Genomic DNA, 26,696 nt, shown 5'->3' with positions numbered 1-26,696 from the left:
AAACTGTTGTCCATTGTCCAAAAAAACACGCAAATAGACAATGGTTCATAAACACTCAAAGACAACGGTTTTATAGAACCGTTGTCATTGACCCTAAAAACCGTTGTCTTTGACCCTACGACAACGGTTTTTACTAAAATTGTTGTTAAAAAGTATTTTAACAACGGTTTTAAGTAAAAACCATTGTCGTATGTGTGTTGTTGATTTCATAATTTCTTGTAGTGTTGGTCAAACTTGGGCTGGGCTTGAACGTGAATTGGATAGTATTACGAGAAAAATTTGACACGATAAAAAGGCAAAATAATGCTTTAAATGTTGGCTAGACGTTGTAGAAACTCTACTCTGGAAGCACACGACCTCAGCAGCTACTCTCTTGAGGAGACCGAACAATGACGATTCAAATGTTGCTCAATTTCGATTTTTTTGCTGCTTAACTCCTTAGAGGACTTCTTGGCTTGACGATAATTGATTATTTGGACATATTAACACTTTAAGATATTGCTTACTTGCTGCCAAAAATTTAAGTGCACAACTGCAACTTTCTTGCACGAAGGGGTCGATTTTTTGATGAGTTTTTGGAGGCTTTTTGAGTATGAATTGTCTAGGCCATGAGTTGTATTTATAGGCTGAAAAATGGCATATTAAGGGCCATATGGCCAAAATCTTGGAGCCCAAACAACTACCATAATGGTCAATTTGCCTAACCACTTCAAAGGTCACTTTGATTTACTAAAGGGTCATCTTTTACACCATAAAGATGTCCAACTTGTAGCTCATTCATTGGCTGCATTTTATTAATGTCATTTTAGGACAATATGGATGAGCTTATTTGAGCTAGATATTAGGATCCATGAGCTGGGGGTTTGAGTCACCGAGTGGCTACACTTCGGTCCTTGTGATTTTGCGAAGTCTCGAGTTCTATGATGCTGGATTTCGCACATCTTGAGCTGAAATTTTAAATCAAATTGTTGACCTTTTAATTTGACAAATTTGAACTAAAAGTCCCGAATTTATTTTTTGCGAGATTTGCTCCAAAAAATCAGAGTGCTCACAGCATGTGCTTTATGCTAATGTGTGTGTGTGTGTGTATATACTTACACATACACACACATATGAACATGAATCTTGCATTTAGTGTGTGATAACAAACTCAAACCTTATTTTATGCATGCTTGTCGCAAAGCTCCTTGAACTCGCACATTCACAAAATTTACATGATTTTCAGGATACACTCATTTCTTGAAATGGGAATCCATGAATTTCCATTGTCAAACTTATTTAACCTTAACTTGGCGTTACAAACAGGAGTTTCAAATCATCTTTTCTGAAGAAATGATAAAAAATATATCACAAAAATGGAGGCTGCTTAGTGGCCAGAATAACTGGAAAGGCCTCTTGAACCCATTAGACGCCGATCTACGACGATATATCCTCCACTATGGCGCCAGGGCTCAAGCAACATACGACACTTTCAACTCGGAAAAGACATCAAAGTTCGCGGGGACCAGTAGATACGCAAGGAGGAACCTCTTTTCGAGGGTCGGACTGGAGAAAGGGAATCCATTCAAGTACGAACCAGTGAAATATATATACGCCACGTCAAAAATAGGCGTGTCCGAATCATTCATAGTGAAATCGTTGTCAGATGAGGCCTGGTGCGCGGATTCGAATTGGATGGGGTATGTAGCCGTGGCTACAGATGAAGGGAAACTTGCACTTGGAAGAAGGGATATTTTGGTTGCATGGAGAGGGACAATTGAGTTGGGTGAATGGGTAAAAGATTTCGATTTCCCTCTTGTGCCAGCTTCCACCATTGTTGGAAATGCAGCGGATGATGCTAAGGTGCATAAAGGGGTGCTTTCGATTTATACTTCGGATGATCCAAGTTCCAAGTTCAGCAATACAAGTGCAAGAGATCAGGTGAATTTAGTTGAAACTTTAATTATTTCAATGGAGGTAATGCTATATTTTTATATTTATGTTTATCTTGAAATAATCGAGGGATCATTTCATTTCCTCATATATATCTAGTTATTTGACCGAATCCGACCTGTTTTCGGCCTTTATTTCCGAGAAAACTGTATTTTGTTTCTTCTCCTATTTATGCTTAGGGGGTAAAATCTAGCTTGAAGACCTTTTCATATTGCATGTGGCATGCATGTTCACGAGATGTTGATTTTATGTATTCAATTTGTTCAGGTTATAGCAGAAGTAAAGAAACAAGTGGAACAATACAAGGACGAAGACATAAGCATAACCATAACAGGCCACAGCTTAGGCGCAGCACTTTCGACTCTAAACGCAGTAGACATAGTAGCACACGGCCACAACATACCAAGCAACCAACCGAACAATCCATGTCCTGTTACCGCTTTTGTCTTCGGGTGTCCGCGAGTGGGGGATTCAGGTTTCAAAGAAAATTTAGAATCAATGAACAATCTACATATATTAAGTGTTTGCAACGCCCCGGATATCGTCCAGTGGCTACCTCCGATTCTCGAGTACGCTCAAGTGGGAGTAGAGCTTATGGTTGACAGTAGGAAGTCCCCTTACTTGAACTATCCTGGAGACATGAAGAGTTGGCATAATCTGGAGGCTGCTTATCTGCATGGAGTGGGTGGGATTGAGGGGAGTGGAGAAGGGTTTGGAGTGGAAGTTGAAAGGGATATTGCACTTGTGAATAAGAGCTCAAGTGCTCTAAAAGAAAAGTATTTGGTTCCAAGTTCTTGGTGGTGTCCTTTGAATAAGGGAATGGTTCAAAAGAATAATGGGTTTTGGGTGTTGCGTGATCATGAAAAGGATGATGGCAACGGCGATTGAGTCAACCCAATTTCGAGTTAATTATATATATCTTCCATATATAATTGTTTAAAACAAAAAAAATCTCCCATTTTAATCGCTCACAATAAGCTGCTTAGTCCAAAACAACCACTGCTACCCGATACATATGTTTGCTTAGACAGATTTGACCGACATGTTAGTACCTACTCCAATTAAGAAAGAACTAAAAGTGAAAAAAATATATATTATTGCACTGAAATCAAATTTTGACTAATTAATTAGATAATCAAAACTTTATTTAGTTAGCCCAATTTACAGGAGATATTTGAAAATGAAGTACTAAATAGCAGCACATACAGCCGTTTGAAATTATTAAAATTTAAAAGTAGTAAGTCAAAATACTGTTATTAAACCAAATAACGCGAAGTAATTAAATTTCTTATTGCTTGAAATTATATTGTACGTTGATCAGATCCCTCACAATAACTTATAACCCATCTAACTAAAAACAGTGAAATGAAATCTAACGATTTTAATTTTTGGTCAAGATAATAGTCATTTCATGGTCTTAATATACCATCATTTTCTAACACCAAAAACTAAAATCGAAAAATGTACAAATTAGTGAATTAACATTAACCAATATGACCAAAAATAGAAAACTTTTAATTTAAATGACCAAAAAAATATAATTTTCCCAACAAAAAATATCAAGTGAAACAAAGAAATCTCTATTTATAATGTGTTTTTTTGGAGTATTGAATTGATCATGATAAACTTGCATGAGAAAGTTATGACTATTTATTTAACTCGAAAAATTATTCTTACAGAAATTTTGAAATAAAATAGCATCCTATATGTCCATTTCCTACGGCTGAAATTGTAATGCCCGAATTAAAAAAAAATTAATGTACACGAGATTACTATTCAAGCACTGCGGCGCTAGAATAGTAGCACCTAGGGGCTAGAGCTATGAAAATTCTGGCGCAGCGGCGCTAGAAAGTAGAGCTGCGGCGTTAATAGATGCGAAAATTAATATGTAAACACAATTTGACTTCCACCATTCATCCTCCAAACATTTCTCCTCCTCCTCCATCGAAACTTTCCTCTCCTCTCCATTTTCGAATTTATTCTTCAATTTAAGGGAGATTTGCTCAAGAAAATTTTGAAATAAGGATAGATTTGTGATCATCTCTTCAAGATCTTCAAGATGTTGTAAGTATATTATATTTTTATGCATGTTTGGAAATGAGTTGAAGTTTAGAATTGATACTTGAGTTGATATTTGAGATATTAAGATGTTGAAGATATTGTATTTGAGTTGGTTTGAATTTAAAATAGATATGAGCATGGTTTCTTGTTTCTGTGCAAGTCAGTTTTTATGCCTACTGTATTTTGGGTATAAGGAACGGTTCTAATTGGATTTTGGAGTTAGGGTCTTCATCAAACTTGTAGATAATCGAGTTAGCTTCGATTTGGTTCTTGCATCACTCAATTCAAGGAAGAATTGAAAGTGATACATGATTTTTACTAAAACTGGTCTGGAATTCCGAGTTAATGCAGATTTGTGTACATGTATTCTGTTTATTAGAATTCTCGTATTAATCGGTTAGGATTCTGAATTTGGTGTTCAAATGAAAGTTATAGAACATTGTCTTGTCTTCGAAATGATACTACATTGGCTCGATTCCATTGGCTATTGCAGAAGTTATGATTATTGCACAAGTTATACTCAAAATACCAAACTGTGCCAAATTTGTACTGATGCAGAATTTTGAAAATTATGTTGTATGTTTCAGATTATGAACGACTGAGTAAATTACTTTATTTGACAAAAGTTTGTGAAGAAGAATTGTTGGGCATTGAGTTTTCTTGTATATCCAATTTACTGACCTTGATTTGAAGCAGTATCGAATTAATTACGAATTTTGTACGAACATTTCTCTGTGTTGATAAATAATCAGAGTTCTTGATTTATATATTGAAGATTCGGTTGAAGTATTGACCTGGGTTGTCTCAAGATTATTTACTTTAAGTTGGTTGATAGCGTATCGAGTAGACTGCGAGGGTTCAAAACTTCTCAACCATATATTTTGATATCTTGTTGGTAATATTTGAAAGGTATGTTACGGTCGGTAACATACGAGGTAAAAGTATCATTTTTATTTTAAATTGAAAATTCTATGGCTCGATTAATTACTTGTGATTTGATAATGATTGTTTTCTTGAAATGAGTTTATTATTATATCGAGATGATGATATTGATTTGCATCATTACATTGCATATTGAGCCACTTGTCGATTCAGATTTGATATGGCAGAGGTCGCCTTGATTTATTGCTTTGTTGGACGTATGCCGCTATAGTTGAGTTTGTTAGAGTAGGTGCCCGTCGAGCCAAGTGTTGGCCGAAGGTTCATGATTAAACTCTATGTATGAACAGTCTTTATTTTAATAATATTTGAATTTATCATTTTGGCACTTCTTTATCTGTATACCCATGCTAGTTGCATAGATAAAGTCATTGAATATACAAATAGTAGAAAGAATATGAGATGCTCATATGATGAGTATCATGAAACTCATATTTGGAATACTGTATATTCTAAACAGTTTCTAGTCGATTCAGCCGCCACTAAGAAGGATATAGGCCGCTCGAGTTCGAGACTAGTATCTGCGATGTGAGTACCATGTTTCATTGGTAGGGGACATTGTGATGTCCGAGCATGCAGATAGGTGCTCCTTGTAGAGTGCACTGAACAACCCTCCATAAAAGGATTTTCCAAGTGGTTCTCACTTATCGAGTGGAAAAGTCCTAGTTTATGGTTGTACACCATTAATCTTTATGACCCGGGACAACATTGAGACTCTAGGTGCTAGAATTACACTTTGACTTGTTTACCGATTCTCATGGGGTCATCAGGTGGCAAGGTTGGGTGTTCTGTCGAAACATATAGGAGTCAATGTATTTTAGTCGGGGATTCACCGCTTACCTTCGGGTATGGATATCCTATGTGTTATCATGTGTATGTAGATTGAAATCTCTGATCAGAGTATGGTGGTAATTATGAAAGGGGTTTCATAGATTACACCATCGATGCAACTACGACATGACACATAGTATCGATTCATAGACAACTCTCGATATACCAATGGTTGTCGAATCGGTCGGGATATATGAGTTGAAGGGACCGTACTGTACGCTAACCATAATTGAATGGTTCTTGCAGGCACTATCATTTGATACCTAGGGAATCATGTAAGCGATGCTGCTAGGTGTTTAACAAGATTGGTTGGGTACTATCAGACTTGAGTTCTGACGTTCTTTTTATCAAGGAGTTGATAAGTAAGAATGGAGCAATTGGGTTATGCTCATATAAGGATATGTTTAGTCCGAATCACATGGAGATGTGAACCCACGGCTAGTTGTATCAATGAACCATTGAGGGCCACACAAGTTCTAGCTTTCTAGATCCCGTTGAGAAGTAAAATAGTTCAAAGTGTTGAACGGCTTATAAATGAGTTTATAAGCGTAAGGAAAAATAGAAGTATGACTTCTATGAGAGAAATGTAACTTTTAATTTATGAATGTGTTCCTAAATTAAAAGTAGGCCAAGTGAATAATGTATTTGAAAATTGTGATTTTCATAAACATTATTATGGACTAAATTAAATTAATTCAAGTGTTGAATTAATTAGACACTAGTGGGCCTAGTAGAGTCCAAATAATTTAATTAATTCAAGTGTTGAATTAATTAAATAACATTGGGCCTTGTAGAGCCCAATTGGAAATAATTATTTAACTAGTGGGCATGAGTAAAATCAAGTAAAGTCTAATTGGGCTCAAATATGTTTGAGACAATTTAAATAGTCCATGGGCCTTGTAATTGTTACAAGCCCAAGTAGAATTGCATGCTTGGGAGGTGAAAGGTTGAGGAATACTTTTGATTAAAAAATTGGCATGGCATGCAACTTTTTGGATCAAATTTTCCCACAACCTAGACAACTCATCCTCCCTCATTCATGTCATGTGTTGGTCGAAATTTGAAGGGCAACTCTTTCAAATTTTTCTCTCATTTTTTGTGTTTTTCAATTGTTGGAGAAACAAGTCACTTCTCTTTGAAAAAGCCTTACATTTTCTAATGCAAGTGTGAGGTGGATCTACAAAGTTGGTGGTGGGCCTAATTCTTGAAGGAAAGGAGGAGAGCTTGTAGATTGCCATCCCATTCAAGAGCTTTGTTGTTTGACAACAAAGTTGGAGCCATCATCAACCTCAAGAGGTTGATACGTAACGATTTTCTCAACACTCTATGTATGATATTTGGTGTTTGTTGTATTTGCTACACAATATCATGGTGGCCGAAAATTTTCTTGTAAAAATTCGATTTTTAAACTTCCGTTGCGCTTCCGGTCACCGTAACCGATCCCCTTTAAGAGTTGGCATAGTGTATGCGGAGGTCGCTGCTATGGCATGAACACTCTCTATATGTGCACCATAGTACTGGGATTGTAGAACACAACACCCCACCTCAAGCGGATGAGTCGGTGGATGTTGCTGGCGGATTCTCTTTCCTCGGGTATCCTATGACCAGATGATTCACTTGATCTTGAGATTTATTGATAGCCCACAGCTTCTGATCATGCATTGCATTATATTGAATCTTTATGAATTTATATCAACTATTTATATTTTTAATTCTCATATGTTATTGATTGTATCATACTGGGTTTATACACACCGACACGTCGGCTACCTCTTGTTTTCATGTGCTTGACGGTAGGTGAGGCGAGACTTGGGATGCCAGAGTCCAGTTCCAGACGAGGAGATACAAGTTAGAGTGGGATTCTCGGGTCTTAAGAGTTATTTGATGATGTTTGGATTAATATGGCTCACTAGTTTATTTTGGCATGTTGAAACTTATATTCAAACATTTGAGACATCTAAATTATTTTGACGATGTTTATGTCAGTTTGTGAACAACAAATATATATTTTACTAAATCGTTTTGTTTGTTATATTTATAATTATTAGTATTAATGTCCGACCCGGGGCCCCACATTAGGTGGTATCAGAATGTAAGATATTTGAGAACAAGATAGATCGAGTATCAGAGTGTAAGATATTTGAGAACACGATAGATCGAGTCAGTCTGAATTGCTTGATCATGTGATATATTTGCTAGCATTTTTACTGTGCCATAATGTGAAATTGAAACGTCCTGCTCTTTTTATTGCTTTAAAAGTACTAGAAATTTTTTTTTTCCTTTCTCTAAAATTTTCGGCTTTCACTAAAATATTTTTATAAAATATTTTAACCCTTAAAATAAAATACCAACCATCTAGCATTTTAAAAATCAAGTGCAATGGTTATAAAATAAAATCGTCGCATGATTACCAAACGTAAAAAACAATAAATTTGAAAAGTAAAGCCCATACTAAACCTTTGAAAATCTCTCAAAAGCATAAGTAAATAGTCTTAAAATCTTTAAATAAAATCATAAAGCATAATGAGGAAAATTGTAGCGCTGGTCCTCGGGTTGTGTGCGCCTTCAGTCCTGTCAAATCACTCATCAAGTCCTCCCTCAATACCACCTGCATCCATCACACCTAGTGAGTCTAAAGACTCAACACACCATAATCTTTATAACGAGTAATACGTAATACAGTCAACATATAACGGTGAAAAATATTTGTACTTAAAATATCGTTTTCATGAAGATGCATAAACTTGAACATAAACATTTTCATAAATATTTTCATGATGCATTTCATAAACCTTAACCTTTTTCCTTTTTTCCTCAACATGACATGACATAAAACATTTTTCATGATCATAAACATTTTTCCTTTTCCTTTTCCTTTTTCCTTTTTCCTTTTGTTGAATTCAGATCGTTAATTGTGACTTTCCTGATCATGCTCATGAGGGTCGATGGATCCATCTACATAAAACCACAGTACTGGGCGGCCGAGGACACCAGCAACACTCTCACCGGTCAACTGGGCCCTGGCCTATCATGATTCGAATAGAAATACAATCGTCGGGGCTCCTTCTGGGGCCTTCTCCCATAAATGGGCTCTCTCTGGGGCCTTTTCCCCTCATGATATTCCTATTCTTCCGTTACCACAAAACCATTACCACATATCCGTTACCACATATCCGTTACCACATATTCGTAATGTTGGAAACACGATCGTCGGGCTCCCACTGGGACCATAACCCTCACGACGTCGCCAACAATAACGAATTAGTCACAATTATTTCACATCCTTCAACATTTTTCATTCACATCACTTTAGAAAAATCATGAATATCATTACATTTTTTCATTTTTGAAACCAAGCATGCAACATGTCTTTACATGTCCAATTTAATCTTTAATAATTCATGAACATTTAAAAATCATATTTACACATATAAAAATTCATAAACATACATAACCATTGAAAATAATCATATTATCACATAAAACAGCATTCAAGACACTTCCATGACGTTTACTAATGCTCTAGGTGCAAAAAGATCGTTTTACCCCTAGACGTAAAATTTTACCTTTTCGACTTTTTCCTTGATTTCATGACTCTAACATGTCCCAAATAATTATTTAAGCTTACGTGAATTTTTTCATAATTTTATTTGGCTTAAATGTTAGACTTTTTCAATTATCTTTTCTTAATTATTTTGACGGTGTTTTAATCCCGAAAAATCCCAAACTTTAATATAAAATTCCTAAATTCTAAATTTAGTTCTTTTATATTATTTTAGCCCTTATGGACCACGACTCGGCCCCCGTGAGCCGTTTTCCAATTTTTCTTCTTTTAAATACCCTATTTGACACCCAAACTTCGACCCCGAGCCAACTTTTGATTTTCCCGAGTTACCACCAAACGATGTTGAGCCAAAACTTGCCCAACATCCCAAAGTACCCTACTGGACCCTAAGTTTACAAAGAAACCGTTCCTAAAGTCAAAAACGTGAACCCCTTCTCTGCCTCTAATTCTGGCCGAGAAGTGTGAAATCCTAGGACTCTAAGTTTTGCTCTCCAACCCATGAACCAACGCGCCCAGCCCTTGTACCACCCCTCTTGCACCCTCCTAGGACTCTAGTGCATCGCCTCGACCCGGCCCTTGAACCCCAGACCAAGCCACCAACTCCTGGATGCAGCGCAAAACCTACACCAATCTGTGCAGGGTTCTCGGGTCGAGTCCTAGCAAGGCTAGGACTCTTCCCCAGCCTCTAACTCGAGTTCTAGCCTGGCTAGGACTCTAGCCCTGACCCATGACAACCCTTGGCCGAGCCCTGGCCCCTGCCAAGACCAAGTCGCCCCTTCCCTTAAGGAAACCGAACCCCCAAAAGTCTTGGCAGCAGCTCTCGGGTTCCGCTTGTGCTTGTTCCTGCAGTTTTATTTTTCTTTTTGTGGTGTTTATGGTGCGTGATTGTGGCTCTAAAATATGTATAAACCACCCTTGATCATACCCTATGTCATGACAGCCCCTTCACTAAACAATAAACAAGCTATTGGGTTTCAAAATCATACTTCCTCATGCATACAAGCAATCAACCGAAATTTTCTGAATATATATATATGAACTTCAAGCTTTTCATGCAAACATAATTTAAACAATATTATGATATGATGGATGAGAAAAGGGAGATTAAGGTGTGCCTTTGCGTTTTATACGCTCGAAAATCCGTTGACGACGAAGAACGGGAGATGACTACGGCTTCTACTTTGCTTGTTGCCTTCGAAAAACCCTTACCAAAAATCCTTCAAAGTGCCGTGAGGTTTGTGTGTGTGTGATGGGAAGAGTTTTTCAGAAAATAAACTAGGTGGCCGATTATTTTATGTTCTCGAATAGGGTTTAGTATATTTTAATACTTTAAATACTACTTAATCACCTTCAAGGCTTATTAGGCCTATTAAGCCATCTAATAGGGCTCATTAGTCTAATTAGGACATAATTAAAATATTAACAAAGTTTTTCTTTTAGCAAATATGTGAATTTATTAGCCGGGTTGCCGAAAAGTTCGTATTTTAGTTGAAAAACCAACACCGATAAAATTTACGCCCCGGCGTATAAAATCACCTCAAAACCCTTAATTTCACAAAAATACTAAAAAGCTTCGTCCATCTTTTAAATAATTAAAAATAATTATTTAATAAAAATATTTTACGTTTTCTTCAGCCCTCGGTCCCCGTTCCTCGATCGTCACTTGAATATTCCCAAAATACATTTTTTTTTATGCATGATGACAAATAAATCTCATTTAGCATATAAACAAGTACGTCACATAATTAATTAGCAACTAAAATCAATTAATTACTCCATTTTTCATAATTTCCTAGATTCGCATGTAGTTGGATTACGTCGTCTTAATTTTTGGACCTTACAATTCCTCCCCCCCTTAAATAAAATTTCGTCCTCGAAATTAGATCTTACCGAATAGATCCGGATAGCGACTCTTCAAGTCCCTCTCGGTTTCCCAAGTAGCTTCCTCTTCCGAGTGATTCAGCCACTTGACCTTGACCATTGGAATGACTTTGTTACGCAGTCGTCTTTCTTGTCTAGTCAGAATCTGGACAGGTCTTTCTTCATACGACATATTTGGAGTTAGTTGAAGAGGTTCATAATTAAGCACATGTGATGGGTTAGACATGTACTTCCGCAGCATCGAAATGTGGAACACGTTGTGAACCCCAGAAAGTGCGGGTGGCAATGCCACTCTATAAGCTAGTGTCCCAATCCTCTCCAAAATCTCGAATGGGCCAATAAATCTAGGACTAAGCTTGCCCTTCTTGCCAAAACGCATAACACCCTTCATGGGTGCTATCCTCAAAAACACGTGGTCGCCTACCGCAAACTCCAAGTCCCTTCGTCTTTTGTCCGCATAACTCTTTTGTCGGCTTTGTGCAGTCTTCATTCTATCACGAATCTTGACTACAAGCTCAGTTGTTTCTTCAATCACATCTGGACCAATGTCTCTTCTTTCCCCAACCTCGTCCCAATGAATAGGAGATCTACATTTTCTTCCATAGAGTGCCTCAAAAGGAGCCATTCCTATTGATGATTGATAGCTGTTATTGTAAGTGAACTCCACTAGAGGTAATTTTTGTTCCCAACTGCCTTGGAAATCAATAACACATGCTCGCAGTAGATCTTCCAAAGTCTGTATAACTCTTTCTGATTGACCATCGGTTTGAGGGTGGAACGCTGTACTGAACAATAACTTGGTCCCCATCGCTGCATGCAGACTCGTCCAAAAAGATGAAGTGAATCTCGGATCCCTGTCAGAAACGATGGATACAGGAATCCCATGCAGCCGAACTATCTCCCGAATGTACAAGTCGGCATACTGAACCATGGTGAATGTCGTCTTAATAGGTAGAAAATGCGCTGATTTCGTAAGACGATCCACTATCACCCAAATGGCATTGAATCCTTTAACTGTCTTTGGCAATCCCACAACAAAGTCCATGGTGATATTTTCCCATTTCCACTCGGGAATAGGGAGTGGCTTCAATTTTCCCGCTGGTCTCTGATGCTCTACTTTGACTTGCTGACAAGTCAAACATTCGGATACATATCTCAAGATGTCTCTCTTCATGCCTGGCCACCAATATAACAACTGAAAATCTCTATACTTCTTTGTACTGCCCGGATGAATGGAATATGGTGTGTCGTGGGCTTCCTTCATAATAAGATCTCTCAAAGAATCGTCACTAGGAACCCATAGACGGTCTCAATAACGGACTAAACCATCCACCACTGAATATAAATTCCGGCCCTTGGCTTCATCTCTTGCTCTCCACTTTTGCATCTGCTCATCAGTAGACTGCCCATCACGAATTTTATCTCTCAAAGTCGACTGTACTGATAATGTGGCAAGATTAGGGGCCTTGCCCCTAGCATACACTGTAAGTTCAAACCGCTGTATCTCGGACTGCAACGGTCTTTGGAGTGATAAATGAGTGATAACTGCTGCTTTTCTACTCAATGCGTCTGCCACTACATTAGCTTTCCTCGGATGGTAGCTAATGTCACAATCATAGTCCTTTACAAATTCGAGCCATCGACGTTGTCTCATATTCAACTCCTTTTGGGTGAAGAAGTATTTCAAACTTTTATGATCGGTGAATATTTTGCACTTCTCCCCATAAAGGTAGTGTCTCCAAATTTTTAGTGCAAAGACTACTGCTGCAAGCTCAAGATCATGAGTAGGGTAGTTCTTTTCATGAATTTTCAACTGTCTTGATGCATAGGCGATAACTCGGTCGTTTTGCATCAGAACTGAACCTAAACCTAGCTTAGAAGCGTCGGTATAAAGAACATACTCCCCTTGCCCTGATGGCATGGATAACACTGGTGCTGATATCAAGGCTTGCTTCAACTTGTCAAAACTGTCTTGACACTCGGATCCCCAAATAAACTTAGCATTTTTCTTCGTCAAAGATGTCAAAGGCACTGCAATAGATGAGAACCCCTTGATGAATTTGCGATAATAGCCGGCTAATCCCAAGAAACTGCGAATCTCGGTGACACTCTTCGGTACTGGCCACTCTTTTACTGCCTCAACTTTACTCGGATCAACTTCCACGCCATCACTAGAAATGATGTGGCCTAAGAACGCCACTCTGTCAAGCCAAAACTCGCACTTGCTGAACTTTGCATATAGCTTTCTGTCTCTTAATACCTGCAGTGTAAAGGGGCCTAAAACTCCTTTCTTGAAATTTGCGGAAAATTAAAAATTTTCTTTTTAAAAGAACTTAAATGGCCTCATTCATAAAATCACTGGGGAATCAAGTTCGATGTTTAAAATAATAGCAGCGGAAGAAAATAAAATTTTGCCAACAATAACAACTTAAAAATTATCCAACGACTGATAAAAATTGTTTGCGGAATAAAATAACAACTGCTGCACTGAGGTCCTCGGGTGCCACTACTGCCGACCCAAGCTGGATCACTGGTCCCCGCCCTCGGCCCTGGCCTCATCAGTACCTACAACAATCAAGTCTAGTGAGCCTAAAGACTCAGCATGCATAAATCGCATCTAACGAGTAAAAATCTGAATTTAAAATATGCATGAGTTAACATATCCTGTCCTGAGGAATACTGAAAAATAATCTGTACTGAGCAATTATAATACGTGCATAATTGAACTGGAAATCACTGTAAAAATATTTGCTCCTTGGAGCCTATACTGAAATATCTGGTAAAATTTTCTGTTGAGACTATGTTTTACGCCTGTGGCCACTGCACTAAGCTGAACTGATCGGTAACTGGCTACCGGGGAGGCTGAAACTGAACTGAGCTGGCCGGTCACTGGCGACCGGGTGGTACCATACTGAACTGATCGGTCACTGGCGACCGTATAAAATAACACTCCCACATAGTGAATGAACCACAAGCCATATCGCATAAATCTCAAAAATAATCATTTTCTATTTAATGCACGTAAAATAATTAACTGGCGTAATGAAAATTCCTGTAATTTTACCAACTGGATTGGATTGGATCGTTCCCAGGCTTGCTGCAACCTAACTGTGCCATGAAAAATATGCAATAGCTTAAACATGACCAACTATGCAATTTACGTTCAAAAGATGCGACTATGACGCCTAATGACTTCGCATTTAATCATGACACCGAGCCAACTTGAACCGACACTGAACCGACGTATAGTTATGATTAAAATACGCTGAAAAATCATAAAATAATGTTCCTAAAATGATAGGGTCGAAATCTAGGTGGAATGGAGGCCAAAACACGAAACGCTCTTTCGAGAGTCAATTTGGCACATTGCACCGTAAATTCTCGTACGACCTCAAAAATGATCCAAATGACAAACGGTCAAAAACATGACCTTCCTAACTCAATGAGACACTGTCCAGTCCAAGGCCATGGGCTAAAAGCCAACCAAGAACTCGAACGAGTCTCTGAACCAACACAGCAACTTGCTGTAATTTCCAGCAGCTGCGCAACTACAAGACTTGAGTTGGTTTCGAGACTATCGGCCATTAGGGGAGTGAACCACCAACCAAAGGCTCTTACCAACATCCCAAGGAATGATTTGAACCATGGCTAAGGGCCCTAGGCCAGCCACAATCCGCATCACACCATAACTCAACCGAAGGGTCCAACCGAGAGCAACGTGCATGCGTGTGTAGTGTTTATGCTATGATCGATGTCTCGTGTCATTCCAATGGCCATTTGATTGACCATGGCACGATCTAGACATCTAGGAGCATGATATGAACCATGGCTAAGGGCCATAGGCCAACCAAGATCCATACCAAGCAACCAAAAGAAACGAACCAAAAGCTGTCCAACCGAAGTAGCCGAAGGGGTATAGGGGCTGTTGTGATGTTTTTATTAAAAACCGATGAACCATGGACCAAGCCACCAAAAGGGCAACTTAGTCATGTCTTAGAAATGCTAGGGAAGTGATCCAACCATGGATATAGGCCCTTGGGGCAGCCAAGATCAGATCCTTCCTCCATGACAACAAACTGAATTTTTCGAACAACATTTCTGCACCTATGGGGAGGTTGCTGTCATTCTGAATTTCCAGCAAGCATGGGGCTGGTTTGAATGGACCAACATGGTCCTAATGCATCCTACTACATGTATACAAGCCGCCTTGGGAGCCTGGAGTCGATCCAATACCTGAAACTCACAAAACAAAAGAAACCGTGAAGCTTGCCAAGGAAATCGAAAATTCTGCATGTGTGGTTTCAAAATGTTTTGACATGGATCTCGATTTTTACTTGAATAAACATGATCATGTACTGAAAAATAAATGATAATATGACTTGATTGAGGTTTGAAAGAAATCTAGACATGCCTGGTTTCGTTTCGAAAGAAAACGAACGAAACAACGACGACGCGGCACGGAGGAGGTGGAGCGCTTCTCTTTTCTACCTTACCTTGCTCTCGATTTTTCTCTCTTCTTTTTGGCTAGGTACCTCACGATTTTTCTACTGAAAATGAGTGTGAATTCACTCTGAATTTTTGAAAAGCAGAGGGGGGGAAAAATGGTTATGAGGGGTGAGGAGAAGGGTGCACAATATAAGGAAGAATCAAGACCAAGTCCACTCCCCTTTGAATTTTAAATTTTTGAATTGATATCAAATGAGTTGGTGGATGCTTCTAGGAGGTAGTGGCCGAAATTTTGCTTATTTTCTAGTCTAGGATATGTCCATTAATTAATTAAATTGTGCTCCCAAAAATCCTAGAATTATCCTACTAATTACATGCAAAGAATTGGTCAAAGTTGATGAGTTGGAAAATGAATCTTCTAGCACTAAGGGTGGCAGAAAAATGCATGATAAAATAAAGGGAAATGTTGATTATCTAGTCAACTAATAATCCTTGAAAGCCTTACTAATCCTTTAAATAATTTTATTGAGCTAACCCCTTAATTAAATAACTTAAATGAGTTCATTTCTTAATCACCTCAAATAATTAAATTAAATCCTCAAACCTCCCTTTCTAACTTAAATGAACTTGGTTGCTAGCTAAATTAACTTATGGAAATATTTCTCGAAATCTTAAATTCTACCTCAAAACTCCGACTCCGGTCCGGCCTCACTGAAATAACTGAAATTCTAAAAAATCAATCTACTGAACTGAAATAATAACTAATTAACTTCAAATAAATGCATCATGCAATGAAGTCAATTAAATTTAAGAAAACCTAGAATTATGCATGGCTTATACGTCTACTGATTTACGGGTTCTACAATCCTCCCCCCCTTAAATAAATTTCGTCCTCGAAATTATAACTCACCGAATAACTCAGGGTATCGACTTCTCATCTCCGGCTCAGACTCCCACGTAGCTTCCTCCTCTGAATGGTTGAGCCATTTGACTTTGACTCGCTTAACCAACTTGTTCCGAAGTTTCTTCTCCTGTCTGTCTAGGATCTGCACGGGTGTCTCCTCATAAGATAAGTTCGGAGTAAGCTGCAACGGCTCGAAATTCAGCACATGCGAAGGATTTGCCATATACTTCCTCAGCATGGAGACGTGAAAGACATTGTGTACTCCGGCCAGATTTGGCGGAAGAGCCACACGATAAGCAAGTGTCCCAACTCTGTCAAGGATCTCAAACGGTCCAATGAATCTCAGACTGAGCTTCCATTTCTTGCCAAATCTCATGACACCCTTCATAGGTGCCACTTTCACGAAGACATGATCGCCCACTGCAAACTCTAAGTCTCTCCTCCGCTGATCGGCATAACTCTTCTGTCGGCTCTGAGCAGTCCTCATCGTATCACGGATCTTGACTACTACATCTGCTGCCTGCTGAAAAATCTCTGGACCCAACTCTGCTCTCTCTCCTACTTCATCCCAATGAACAGGAGATCTACACTTGCGGCCATACAGTGCTTCATACGGAGCCATACCTATAGACGACTGGAAACTGTTGTTATAGGTGAACTCTACCAATGGTAAGTTCGACTCCCAACTCCCAGAGAAATCAATGACGCAAGCGTGAAGAAGATCCTCCAAAATCTGAATAACTCGCTCCGACTGTCCATCTGTCTGCGGATGGAAAGCTGTGCTAAACAGCAACTTCGTACCCATAGTCGAATGCAAACTCTTCCAAAACGAGGAAGTCAATCTGGGATCTCTGTTGGATACGATAGAAACCGGAATACCATGGAGTCGGACTATATCTCGGATATACAGCTCTGCATACTGAACCATGGTGAAAGTCGTCTTAATAGGCAAGAAGTGCGCTGATTTGGTAAGACGATCTACAATCACCCAGATAGCATTCGATCCTCTGGCTGACCTCGGCAATCCGGTCACAAAGTCCATGGTAACATTCTCCCACTTCCACTCGGGAATAGGGAGAGGCTTGAGCAAACCTGCTGGTCTCTGATGCTCGGCCTTCACTAACTGGCAAGTCAGGCACTCGGATACAAAACGCCTGATGTCCTTCTTCATCCCTGGCCACCAATACAATAGCTGCAGATCTTTGTACATCTTCGTACTCCCCGGGTGAATGGAGTACGGGGACGTATGGGCCTCTGATAAGATGTCTGCTCGGATAGAATCACTGCTGGGAACCCATATCCTATCTCGGTATCTCACAATACCGTCGCTGACTGTATACAAAACACTGCCTCTGGCTTCATCTCTCTTCTTCCACTGTGCCAACTGCTCATCTGCTGCCTGACAGCTGCGGATACGTTCAATAAGAGAGGACTGGATAGTCAAGGTAGATAAACGAGGAACTCTACCTCGAGGGTAAGTCTCAAGATCAAACCTCTGCATCTCAATCTCAAGAGGTTTCTGCATCGTCAAATGAGCCATCACTGCGACTTTCCTGCTCAAAGCATCCGCAACTACATTAGCTTTACCCGGGTGGTAGCTAATGTCACAATCGTAGTCTTTCACAAGCTCCAACCAAAACCTCTGACGCATGTTCAGCTCCTTCTGCGTAAAGAAATACTTGAGGCTCTTATGGTCGGTAAAGATCTGGCACTTCTCTCCATACAGATAGTGCCTCCAAATCTTCAAAGCAAAAACTACGGCCGCTAACTCCAGATCATGGGTAGGGTAATTCTTCTCGTGGATATTCAGCTGTCGAGAAGCATACGCTATCACTCTCCCATGCTGCATCAAAACTGCACCTAAACCAAGCTTCGAAGCATCGGTATAAAGGACAAACTCGCCGGATCCTGACGGTACAGCCAAAACGGGTGCTGAGATAAGAGCTTGCTTCAAAGTATCGAAGCTCTTCTGACACTCCTCGCTCCACACAAACTTCACATTTTTCTTGGTCAGTGCTGTGAGTGGAACGGCAATGGATGAGAATCCCTGAATGAATTTTCTGTAATATCCTGCTAGCCCAAGGAAACTGCGGATATTGGATGCATTCTGAGGCACAACCCAATCTCTGACTGCTACAACTTTTGCGGGGTCTACCTCAATACCACTGCTAGAAACAATGTGACCCAAGAACGCCACCTTCTCTAACCAGAATTCGCACTTACTGAACTTTGCGAATAATTTGTGCTTCTGCAATGTCTGCAACACTGTGGTCAGATGCCTGCTGTGCTCCTCCCGATTCTTGGAGTAGACGAGAATGTCATCTATGAACACTATCACAAACTGGTCGAGGTACGGCTGAAATACGCGATTCATGAGATCCATGAAGATCGCTGGCGCATTCGTCAGACCGAACGGCATCACAAGGAACTCGTAGTGACTATAACGAGTCCTGAAAGCTGTCTTCGAAACATCAGCACCTCTCACCCTCAACTGGTGATAACCAGAACGCAGATCTATCTTGGAGAAAATCGAAGCTCCCTGCAACTGGTCAAACAGATCCTCAATCCTCGGCAGTGGGTATTTATTCTTCACTGTAACCCTGTTCAACTCCCGGTAGTCAATGCAAAGCCTCATCGTGCCATCCTTCTTTTTCACGAATAAGACTGGCGCGCCCCATGGAGAAAAGCTCGGGCGAATGAACTCCTTGTCGAGAAGTTCCTGGATCTGCTTCTTAAGCTCTGCCATCTCTGTCGGTGCTAGTCGGTACGGCGCTTTGGATATCGGAGCCGTACCTGCCATCTCCTCGCCTGATGGCAACACTACTGAAAAGGCTGTATCTAGCCCAATGGTCTGGATCTTGAGAAAGTTTGCAAAGATCTCCGAAATAAACGAGTGAGTGGCCCGTGAATCTATCAAGGCCTTGGTAGTGGAACCAGATATAAAAATTCTCCCTGAAAGAGCGAAGCTCTAAGTTGAATCCCACTACAAGATCTAAACTTATAGACATGCAAAGGTCTAGGTTCCTCTAGCTTAATTTCCCCGAAATAAATCTGAGTAGAGCATGCAATCCTAAAACAGTTCTAAGTTCAAAATCTAAATCCCGATTCCCAAAACGCGGAATTTCAAATAATAACTTAAAGTTTAAAGGTACATGTCAACAACATAGTCTCCGGGTTGGTTTCCGCGGCATGGAGAGCAAAAACTCTGCCTTGGGTAGGCAGATTCCTCTGAGGACACTGCAGCAACATGTGGTCTGGACTGCCACACTTAAAACACTTTCCTGAGCCAGCCATACATGCTCCAGGATGGCGACGTGAGCACCTGGGACAAACTGGGTGCTCCTGAGTCCTCGGGGCTGGGCGTCCCCGATGCTGCTGCTGGCCTCGGTTCCTGGGCGGTCCATGAAAAGGCCTCTTATTCTGCTGCTGATGCTGATGAGGAGGAGTGCGGTGCGGTGCCTGGACTGGGCGCTTGCCCTGGCGATCCCTCTCGATATCCCGCAGATCCTGCTCTGCGGCTAAGGCCTTGGAGACGGCAATCTCATAAGTAGCAGGGTCAGATACCCTAACATCCCGGCGCAAGATCGGCCGTAAGCCCACCAGGAAGTGCATCAGCTTGGCTCTGGCATCATTCGCGATCAGGGGCACAAAGTGACAGCCCCTCTCGAACTTACGGATAAACTCCGTAACCGTCATATCCCCCTGCCTCAGGCTCATGAACTCGGTGGTCAGCCTGGTGCGAACCTCCTCAGCAAAATACTTGGAGTAGAAAACCTCCGTAAAGCGGGTCCAAGAAAGTGTAGCCAATGTCAGGGCTACCGAAGCTCCTTCCCACCATAAGCGGGCGTCTCCAGTGAACAGGTAGGTGGCACATCGGACTCGGTCTGCGTCCTCCAGCTCCATAAAATCGAAGATAACCTCGAGGGATTTGATCCATCCCTTGGCAACCATGGGGTCAGATGCCCCAGAGAATTCCTTCGGGCGCATCTTCATGAATCGCTCATACACAGCCTTGGGCCCTGTCGGCCTGGCTGCGGCTGCGGCTACGGCTGTGGCATTGCCCCCTGCAAACTGTGCGAAGAACTGTGCCATCCCAGCTAACATCTGGGCACTCATGTCCGGTGGGGGCGGTGGAGGAGGTGGTAGGTCTCCCTCTGGTCTACGCTCCTCCCTGTCTTCTCGGCGAGGCTCCTCCTCTCTGTTGCGCTCTAAAATGCGTCTAGGGGGCATACTGTTCCAACATAACCCATACGTAACTAACATGCATAATTCCATAATTTATTTTAAATGAACTCTGAAATACTGAAAATCTGGAAGCATGCTGACAAACTAATTCATGCTTTAACTAAAATGCTGAACAAAATGCTGAACTGAAAAACTTACAGACCAAAGGCGTGGCTTCGTGAGCTTCTCGTGGTCAGTAGTAGTGAAACCCTATACAGAACCACCGCTCTGATACCAACTGTAAAGGGGCCTAAAACTCCTTTATTGAAATTTGCGGAAAATTAAAAATTTTCTTTTTGAAAGAACTTAAATGGTCTCATTCATAAAATCACTGGGGAATCAAGTTCGATGTTTAAAATAATAGCAGCGGAAGAAAATAAAGTTTTGCCAACAATAACAACTTAAAAATTATCCAACGACTGATAAAAATTGTTTGCGGAATAAAATAACAACTGCTGCACTGAGGTCCTCGGGTGCCACTACTGCCGACCCAAGCTGGCTCACTGGTCCCCGCCCTCGGCCCTGGCCTCATCAGTACCTACAACAATCAAGTCTAGTGAGCCTAAAGACTCAGCATGCATAAATCGCATCTAACGAGTAAAAATCTAAATTTAAAATATGCATGAGTTAACATATCCTGTCCTGAGGCATACTGAAAAATAATCTGTACTGAGCAATTATAATACGTGCATAATTGAACTGGAAATCACTGTAAAAATATTTGCTCCTTGGAGCCTGTACTGAAATATCTGGTAAAATTTTCTGTTGAGATTATGTTTTACGCCTGTGGCCACTGCACTAAGCTGAACTGATCGGTAACTGGCTACCGGGGAGGCTGAAACTGAACTGAGCTGGCCGGTCACTGGCGACCGGGTGGTACCATACTGAACTGATCGGTCACTGGCGACCGTATAAAATAACACTCCCACATAGTGAATGAACCACAAGCCATATCGCATAAATCTCAAAAATAATCACTTTCTATTTAATGCACGTAAAATAATTAACTGGCATAATGAAAATTCCTGTAATTTTACCAACTGGATTGGATTGGATCGTTCCCAGGCTCGCTGCAACCTAACTGTGCCATGAAAAATATGCAATAGCTTAAACATGACCAACTATGCAATTTACGTTCAAAAGATGCGACTACGACGCCTAATGTCTTCGCATTTAATCATGACTCCGAGCCAACTTGAACCGACACTGAACCGACGTATAGTCTTGATTAAAATACGCTGAAAAATCATAAAATAATGTTCCTAAAATGATAGGGTCGAAATCTAGGTGGAATGGAGGCCAAAACACGAAACGCTCTTTCGAGAGTCAATTTGGCACATTGCACCGTAAATTCTCGTACGACCTCAAAAATGATCCAAATGACAAACGGTCGAAAACATGACCTTCCTAACTCAATGAGGCACTGTCCAGTCCAAGGCCATGGGCTAAAAGCCAACCAAGAACTCGAACGAGCCTCTGAACCAACACAGCAACTTGCTTTAATTTCCAGCAGCTGCGCAACTACAAGACTTGAGTTGGTTTCGAGACTATCGGCCATTAGGGGAGTGAACCACCGACCAGAGGCTCTTACCAACATCCCAAGGAATGATTTGAACCATGGCTAAGGGCCCTAGGCCAGCCACAATCCGCATCACACCATAACTCAACCGAAGGGTCCAACCGAGAGCAACGTGCATGGGTGTGTAGTGTTTATGCTATGATCGATGTCTCGTGTCGTTCCAATGGCCATTTGATTGACCATGGCACGATCTAGACATCTAGGAGCATGATATGAACCGTGGCTAAGGGCCATAGGCCAACCAAGATCCATACCAAGCAACCAAAAGAAACGAACCAAAAGCTGTCCAACCGAAGTAGCCGAAGGGGTATAGGGGCTGTTGTGATGTTTTTATTAAAAACCGATGAACCATGGACCAAGCCACCAAAAGGGCAACTTAGTCACGTCTTAGACATGCTAGGGAAGTGATCCAACCATGGCTATAGGCCCTTGGGGCAGCCAAGATCAGATCCTTCCTCCATGACAACAAACTGAATTTTTCGAACAACATTTCTGCACCTATGGGGAGGTTGCTGTCATTCTGAATTTCCAGCAAGCATGGGGCTGGTTTGAATGGACCAACATGGTCCTAATGCATCCTACTACATGTATACAAGCCGCCTTGGGAGCCTGGAGTCGATCCAATACCTGAAACTCACAAAACAAAAGAAACCGTGAAGCTTGCCAAGGAAATCGAAAATTCTGCATGTGTGGTTTCAAAATGTTTTGACATGGATCTCATGTACTGAAAAATAAATGATAATATGACTTGATTGAGGTTTGAAAGAAATCTAGACATGCCTGGTTTCGTTTCGAAAGAAAACGAACGAAACAACGACGACGCGGCACGGAGGAGGTGGAGCGCTTCTCTTTTCTACCTTACCTTGCTCTCGATTTTTCTCTCTTCTTTTTGGCTAGGTACCTCACGATTTTTCTACTGAAAATGAGTGTGAATTCACTCTGAATTTTCGAAAAGGAGAGGGGGGGGGGGGAAAAATGGTTATGAGGGGTGAGGAGAAGTGTGCACAATATAAGGAAGAATCAAGACCAAGTCCACTCCCCTTTGAATTTTAAATTTTTGAATTGATATCAAATGAGTTGGTGGATGCTTCTAGGAGGTAGTGGCCGAAATTTTGCTTATTTTTTAGTCTAGGATATGTCCATTAATTAATTAAATTGTGCTCCCAAAAATCCTAGAATTATCCTACTAATTACATGCAAAGAATTGGTCAAAGTTGATGAGTTGGAAAATGAATCTTCTAGCACTAAGGGTGGCCGAAAAATGCATGATAAAATAAAGGGAAATGTTGATTATCTAGTCAACTAATAATCCTTGAAAGCCTTACTAATCCTTTAAATAATTTTAGTGAGCTAACCCCTTAATTAAATAACTTAAATGAGTTCATTTCTTAATCACCTCAAATAATTAAATTAAATCCTCAAACCTCCCTTTCTAACTTAAATGAACTTGGTTGCTAGCTAAATTAACTTCTGAAAATATTTCTCGAAATCTTAAATTCTACCTCAAAACTCCGACTCCGGTCTGGCCTCACTGAAATAACTGAAATGCTAAAAAATCAATCTACTGAACTGAAATAATAACTAATTAACTTCAAATAAATGCATCATGCAATGAAGTCAATTAAATTTAAGAAAACCTAGAATTATGCATGGCTTATACGTCTACTGATTTACGGGTTCTACATGCAGTGCTGTCCTCAAATGGCGACTATGCTCCTCTCTGCTCTTGGAATAGATCAATATGTCATCAATGAAGACAATAATAAACTGATCCAGATACGGCTGAAATACGCGATTCATGAGATCCATTAAGATCGCTGGCGCATTGGTCAACCCAAATGGCATGACCATAAACTCATAGTGCCCATATCTTGTGCGAAATGCTGTCTTGTGCACGTCAGACTCCTTGACTTTCAACTGATGGTATCCAGATCGCAGATCAATTTTAGAAAACATCGAAGCTCCTTGCAACTGGTCAAATAAATCCATAATTCTTGGTAGTGGATACTTATTTTTGATAGTGACCCTATTGAGCTCTCGATAATCGATGCAAACACGCATACTACCATCTTTCTTTTTCACAAACAAAACCGGTGCGCCCCACGGAGAGTAACTAGGGCGAATAAAACCTTGTCTAGCAGTTCTTGGATTTGATCTTTTAGTTCTTTCATTTCAGCGGGTGCTAGACGATAAGGTGCTTTAGATATAGGAACAGTGCCCAGCATAAGGTCAATAGAGAACTCCACTTCACGATCGGGTGGGATGCCAGAAACGTCTTCGTGAAAGACGCTAGGAAAATCCCTCACAATATAAACATCTTCTAACTTCTGGCTGATGGATTCATGTGTAGTAGTGACACATGCTAAATACGCCTGACATCCATGCTTAATAAGCTTCCTCGCACTTAGACAAGAGATAATGTGCGGCATTTGCTGGTTTCTTGCCGCCTCGAAAACAAAAGATTTATCACTTGGTGGCCTAATTGATACTGATCGCTGACGAAAATCAATCGAAGCTCCATTCGCTGATAGCCAATCCATCCCAAGTATAATATCGAATTCGGGCATAGGAAGCACAATAAGATCTGCCCGAACAACATCTCTGAATAAACGAAGCTCCAGATTCTTAACAATCTTAGATGTGAGCATCTGATCACCGGAAGGAATCGAAAGTTTGAAACCCAAACCCATATCTTGAGGAGTAATATTCAGTCTTTTGATGAAAGTTTCTGATATGAAAGAGTGTGTAGCTCCTGAATCTAGCAAAACATAGGTAGCTACGCCTAGAATGATGATCCTCCCTGCGGTGAAAATATCTTTTAATTCTTTTGGTGTTGACACTTAAGGATTTACTATCATTAATTCCCAAAGTTGAATGAAGATTTCGTGTTGAACTTAAACATTTCTTGGAGAAGTTTCGCTTTAGTCCCTCAATCTTTTAAGTTTGCATTATTGACCCATAATTTTTGAATTATTGCGCTTAAGTCCCTTAAATTTTTGAAAATTGCATATTGGCCCCCCAATAATTTCGAAACCCCCTTTTATGGTTTTCTTTAATTTTTGCCCTTAGACTTTTTATTCTGAATCATAACATCCTTCACATAAAATTAGGCACAAAAATTCGAATCATTTTTTTCTATGGTTTCTAAAATCATCGCTTAAGTCCAACTAAGTAGAACATGCAACCTAATTTATTCTAGTTTGAAACTTAATCACAATTCAATTCTAATAACCAATTTAACATTTCATGCAGAAATAGGCAATATAAAAATGTTAAATGACTAGGTTACCCGTGATGAGTGTAGTGTCTGCCTCTTCCTCGGCTTCCTCGGCATTCATAACATAAGCTCGGGCCGTAGTAGCTGCTTTCCTCTTTGGGCAATCAATAGCTTTGTGACCGGCCTCCTTGCAGTAGAAACATTTATATGATCCCAACTCGCATTTGCCAAGATGTAGACGGTTGCACTCCTTGCATGGTTGCCTCTCGACAGGCTTTGGTGCTCCGGGATTCTGTGGCTTTGGTGGCGCTGGCTTCTTGATTTGACCTTGGGGCTTTTGAGGCCCTTGAGGTCTAGGAGGACCCGTATTGGGTTTCTTGTTGGGTTGATTGTTATTCTGATAGTGCTGCCTCTTGCGCTGAATCTCAAAGTCAATGTCCTTTAAGGACTGCTCAGCCTGATATGCATAAGTAACTGTCATAGCATAATTCTCCAGACGCATCATCATAACTTTATCCCGAATGGTAGGTCTTAGGCCATCCTTGAAATGCCTAAGCTTTTCTTCCGCGTTTCCAGCAATAAGGGGTACAAAGTGGCAACCTCTATCAAACTTCTTCACAAAATCAGCAACAGATATGTCTCCCTGACAGAGGGTCATAAATTCCCTCTTTATCCGGCTTCTGACATCAGCAGTAAAGTATTTCTCATAGAATTTCATCTTGAACTGTGCCCAAGTGAGTGTAGCAAGGTCAACACCATGCTCGGCTCCTTCCCACCATAAAGAAGCGTCGTCCCTAAGCAGATAAGTAGTGCATCTCACACGGTCGGCGTCTCCCATGTTCAGATAGCGAAAATGTACCTCGAGTGATCGGATCCAACTCTCAGCGGCAAATGGATCGGTGGTGCCAGAAAATTCCTTCGGCCCTAGCCTCTGGAACTGCTCATAAATATCCTGCGGTGGCCTAGGTGGCTCCTGCTGCATCTGCTGTAACTGCAGCTGTAATTGCTGCTGCTGTAACTGCTGCTGCTGCAACTGCTGCTCGAATAGGCGAGCCATGCCCTCTAATGCACGAGTAGCAGGATCCCCAGGTGGAGGAGGTTGGTGGTGGTGGTGCAT

At 40.7% G+C, this 26,696-nt stretch overlaps 1 protein-coding gene across 1 annotated transcript; it reads left to right on the top strand.

Moving 5' to 3' along the window:
* The first annotated feature begins 1,292 nt into the window (after nucleotides 1-1,292).
* Nucleotides 1,293-3,024, top strand: LOC142518701 (phospholipase A1-IIgamma-like). Its single transcript, XM_075621506.1, has 2 exons — nucleotides 1,293-1,920; nucleotides 2,200-3,024. The coding sequence occupies exons 1-2, from the start codon at nucleotides 1,333-1,335 to the stop codon at nucleotides 2,818-2,820; spliced, it is 1,209 nt and encodes a 402-aa protein (XP_075477621.1). The 5' UTR covers nucleotides 1,293-1,332; the 3' UTR covers nucleotides 2,821-3,024.
* The last annotated feature ends 23,672 nt before the right edge of the window (nucleotides 3,025-26,696 follow it).

The sequence above is a fragment of the Primulina tabacum genome, chromosome 11 (assembly GCF_025594145.1).
Source record: "Primulina tabacum isolate GXHZ01 chromosome 11, ASM2559414v2, whole genome shotgun sequence".
Taxonomy (NCBI): Eukaryota; Viridiplantae; Streptophyta; class Magnoliopsida; order Lamiales; family Gesneriaceae; genus Primulina; species Primulina tabacum.
Note: the sequence above shows the minus strand (reverse complement) of the source record. Positions and strands in the feature narration are given on the sequence as shown.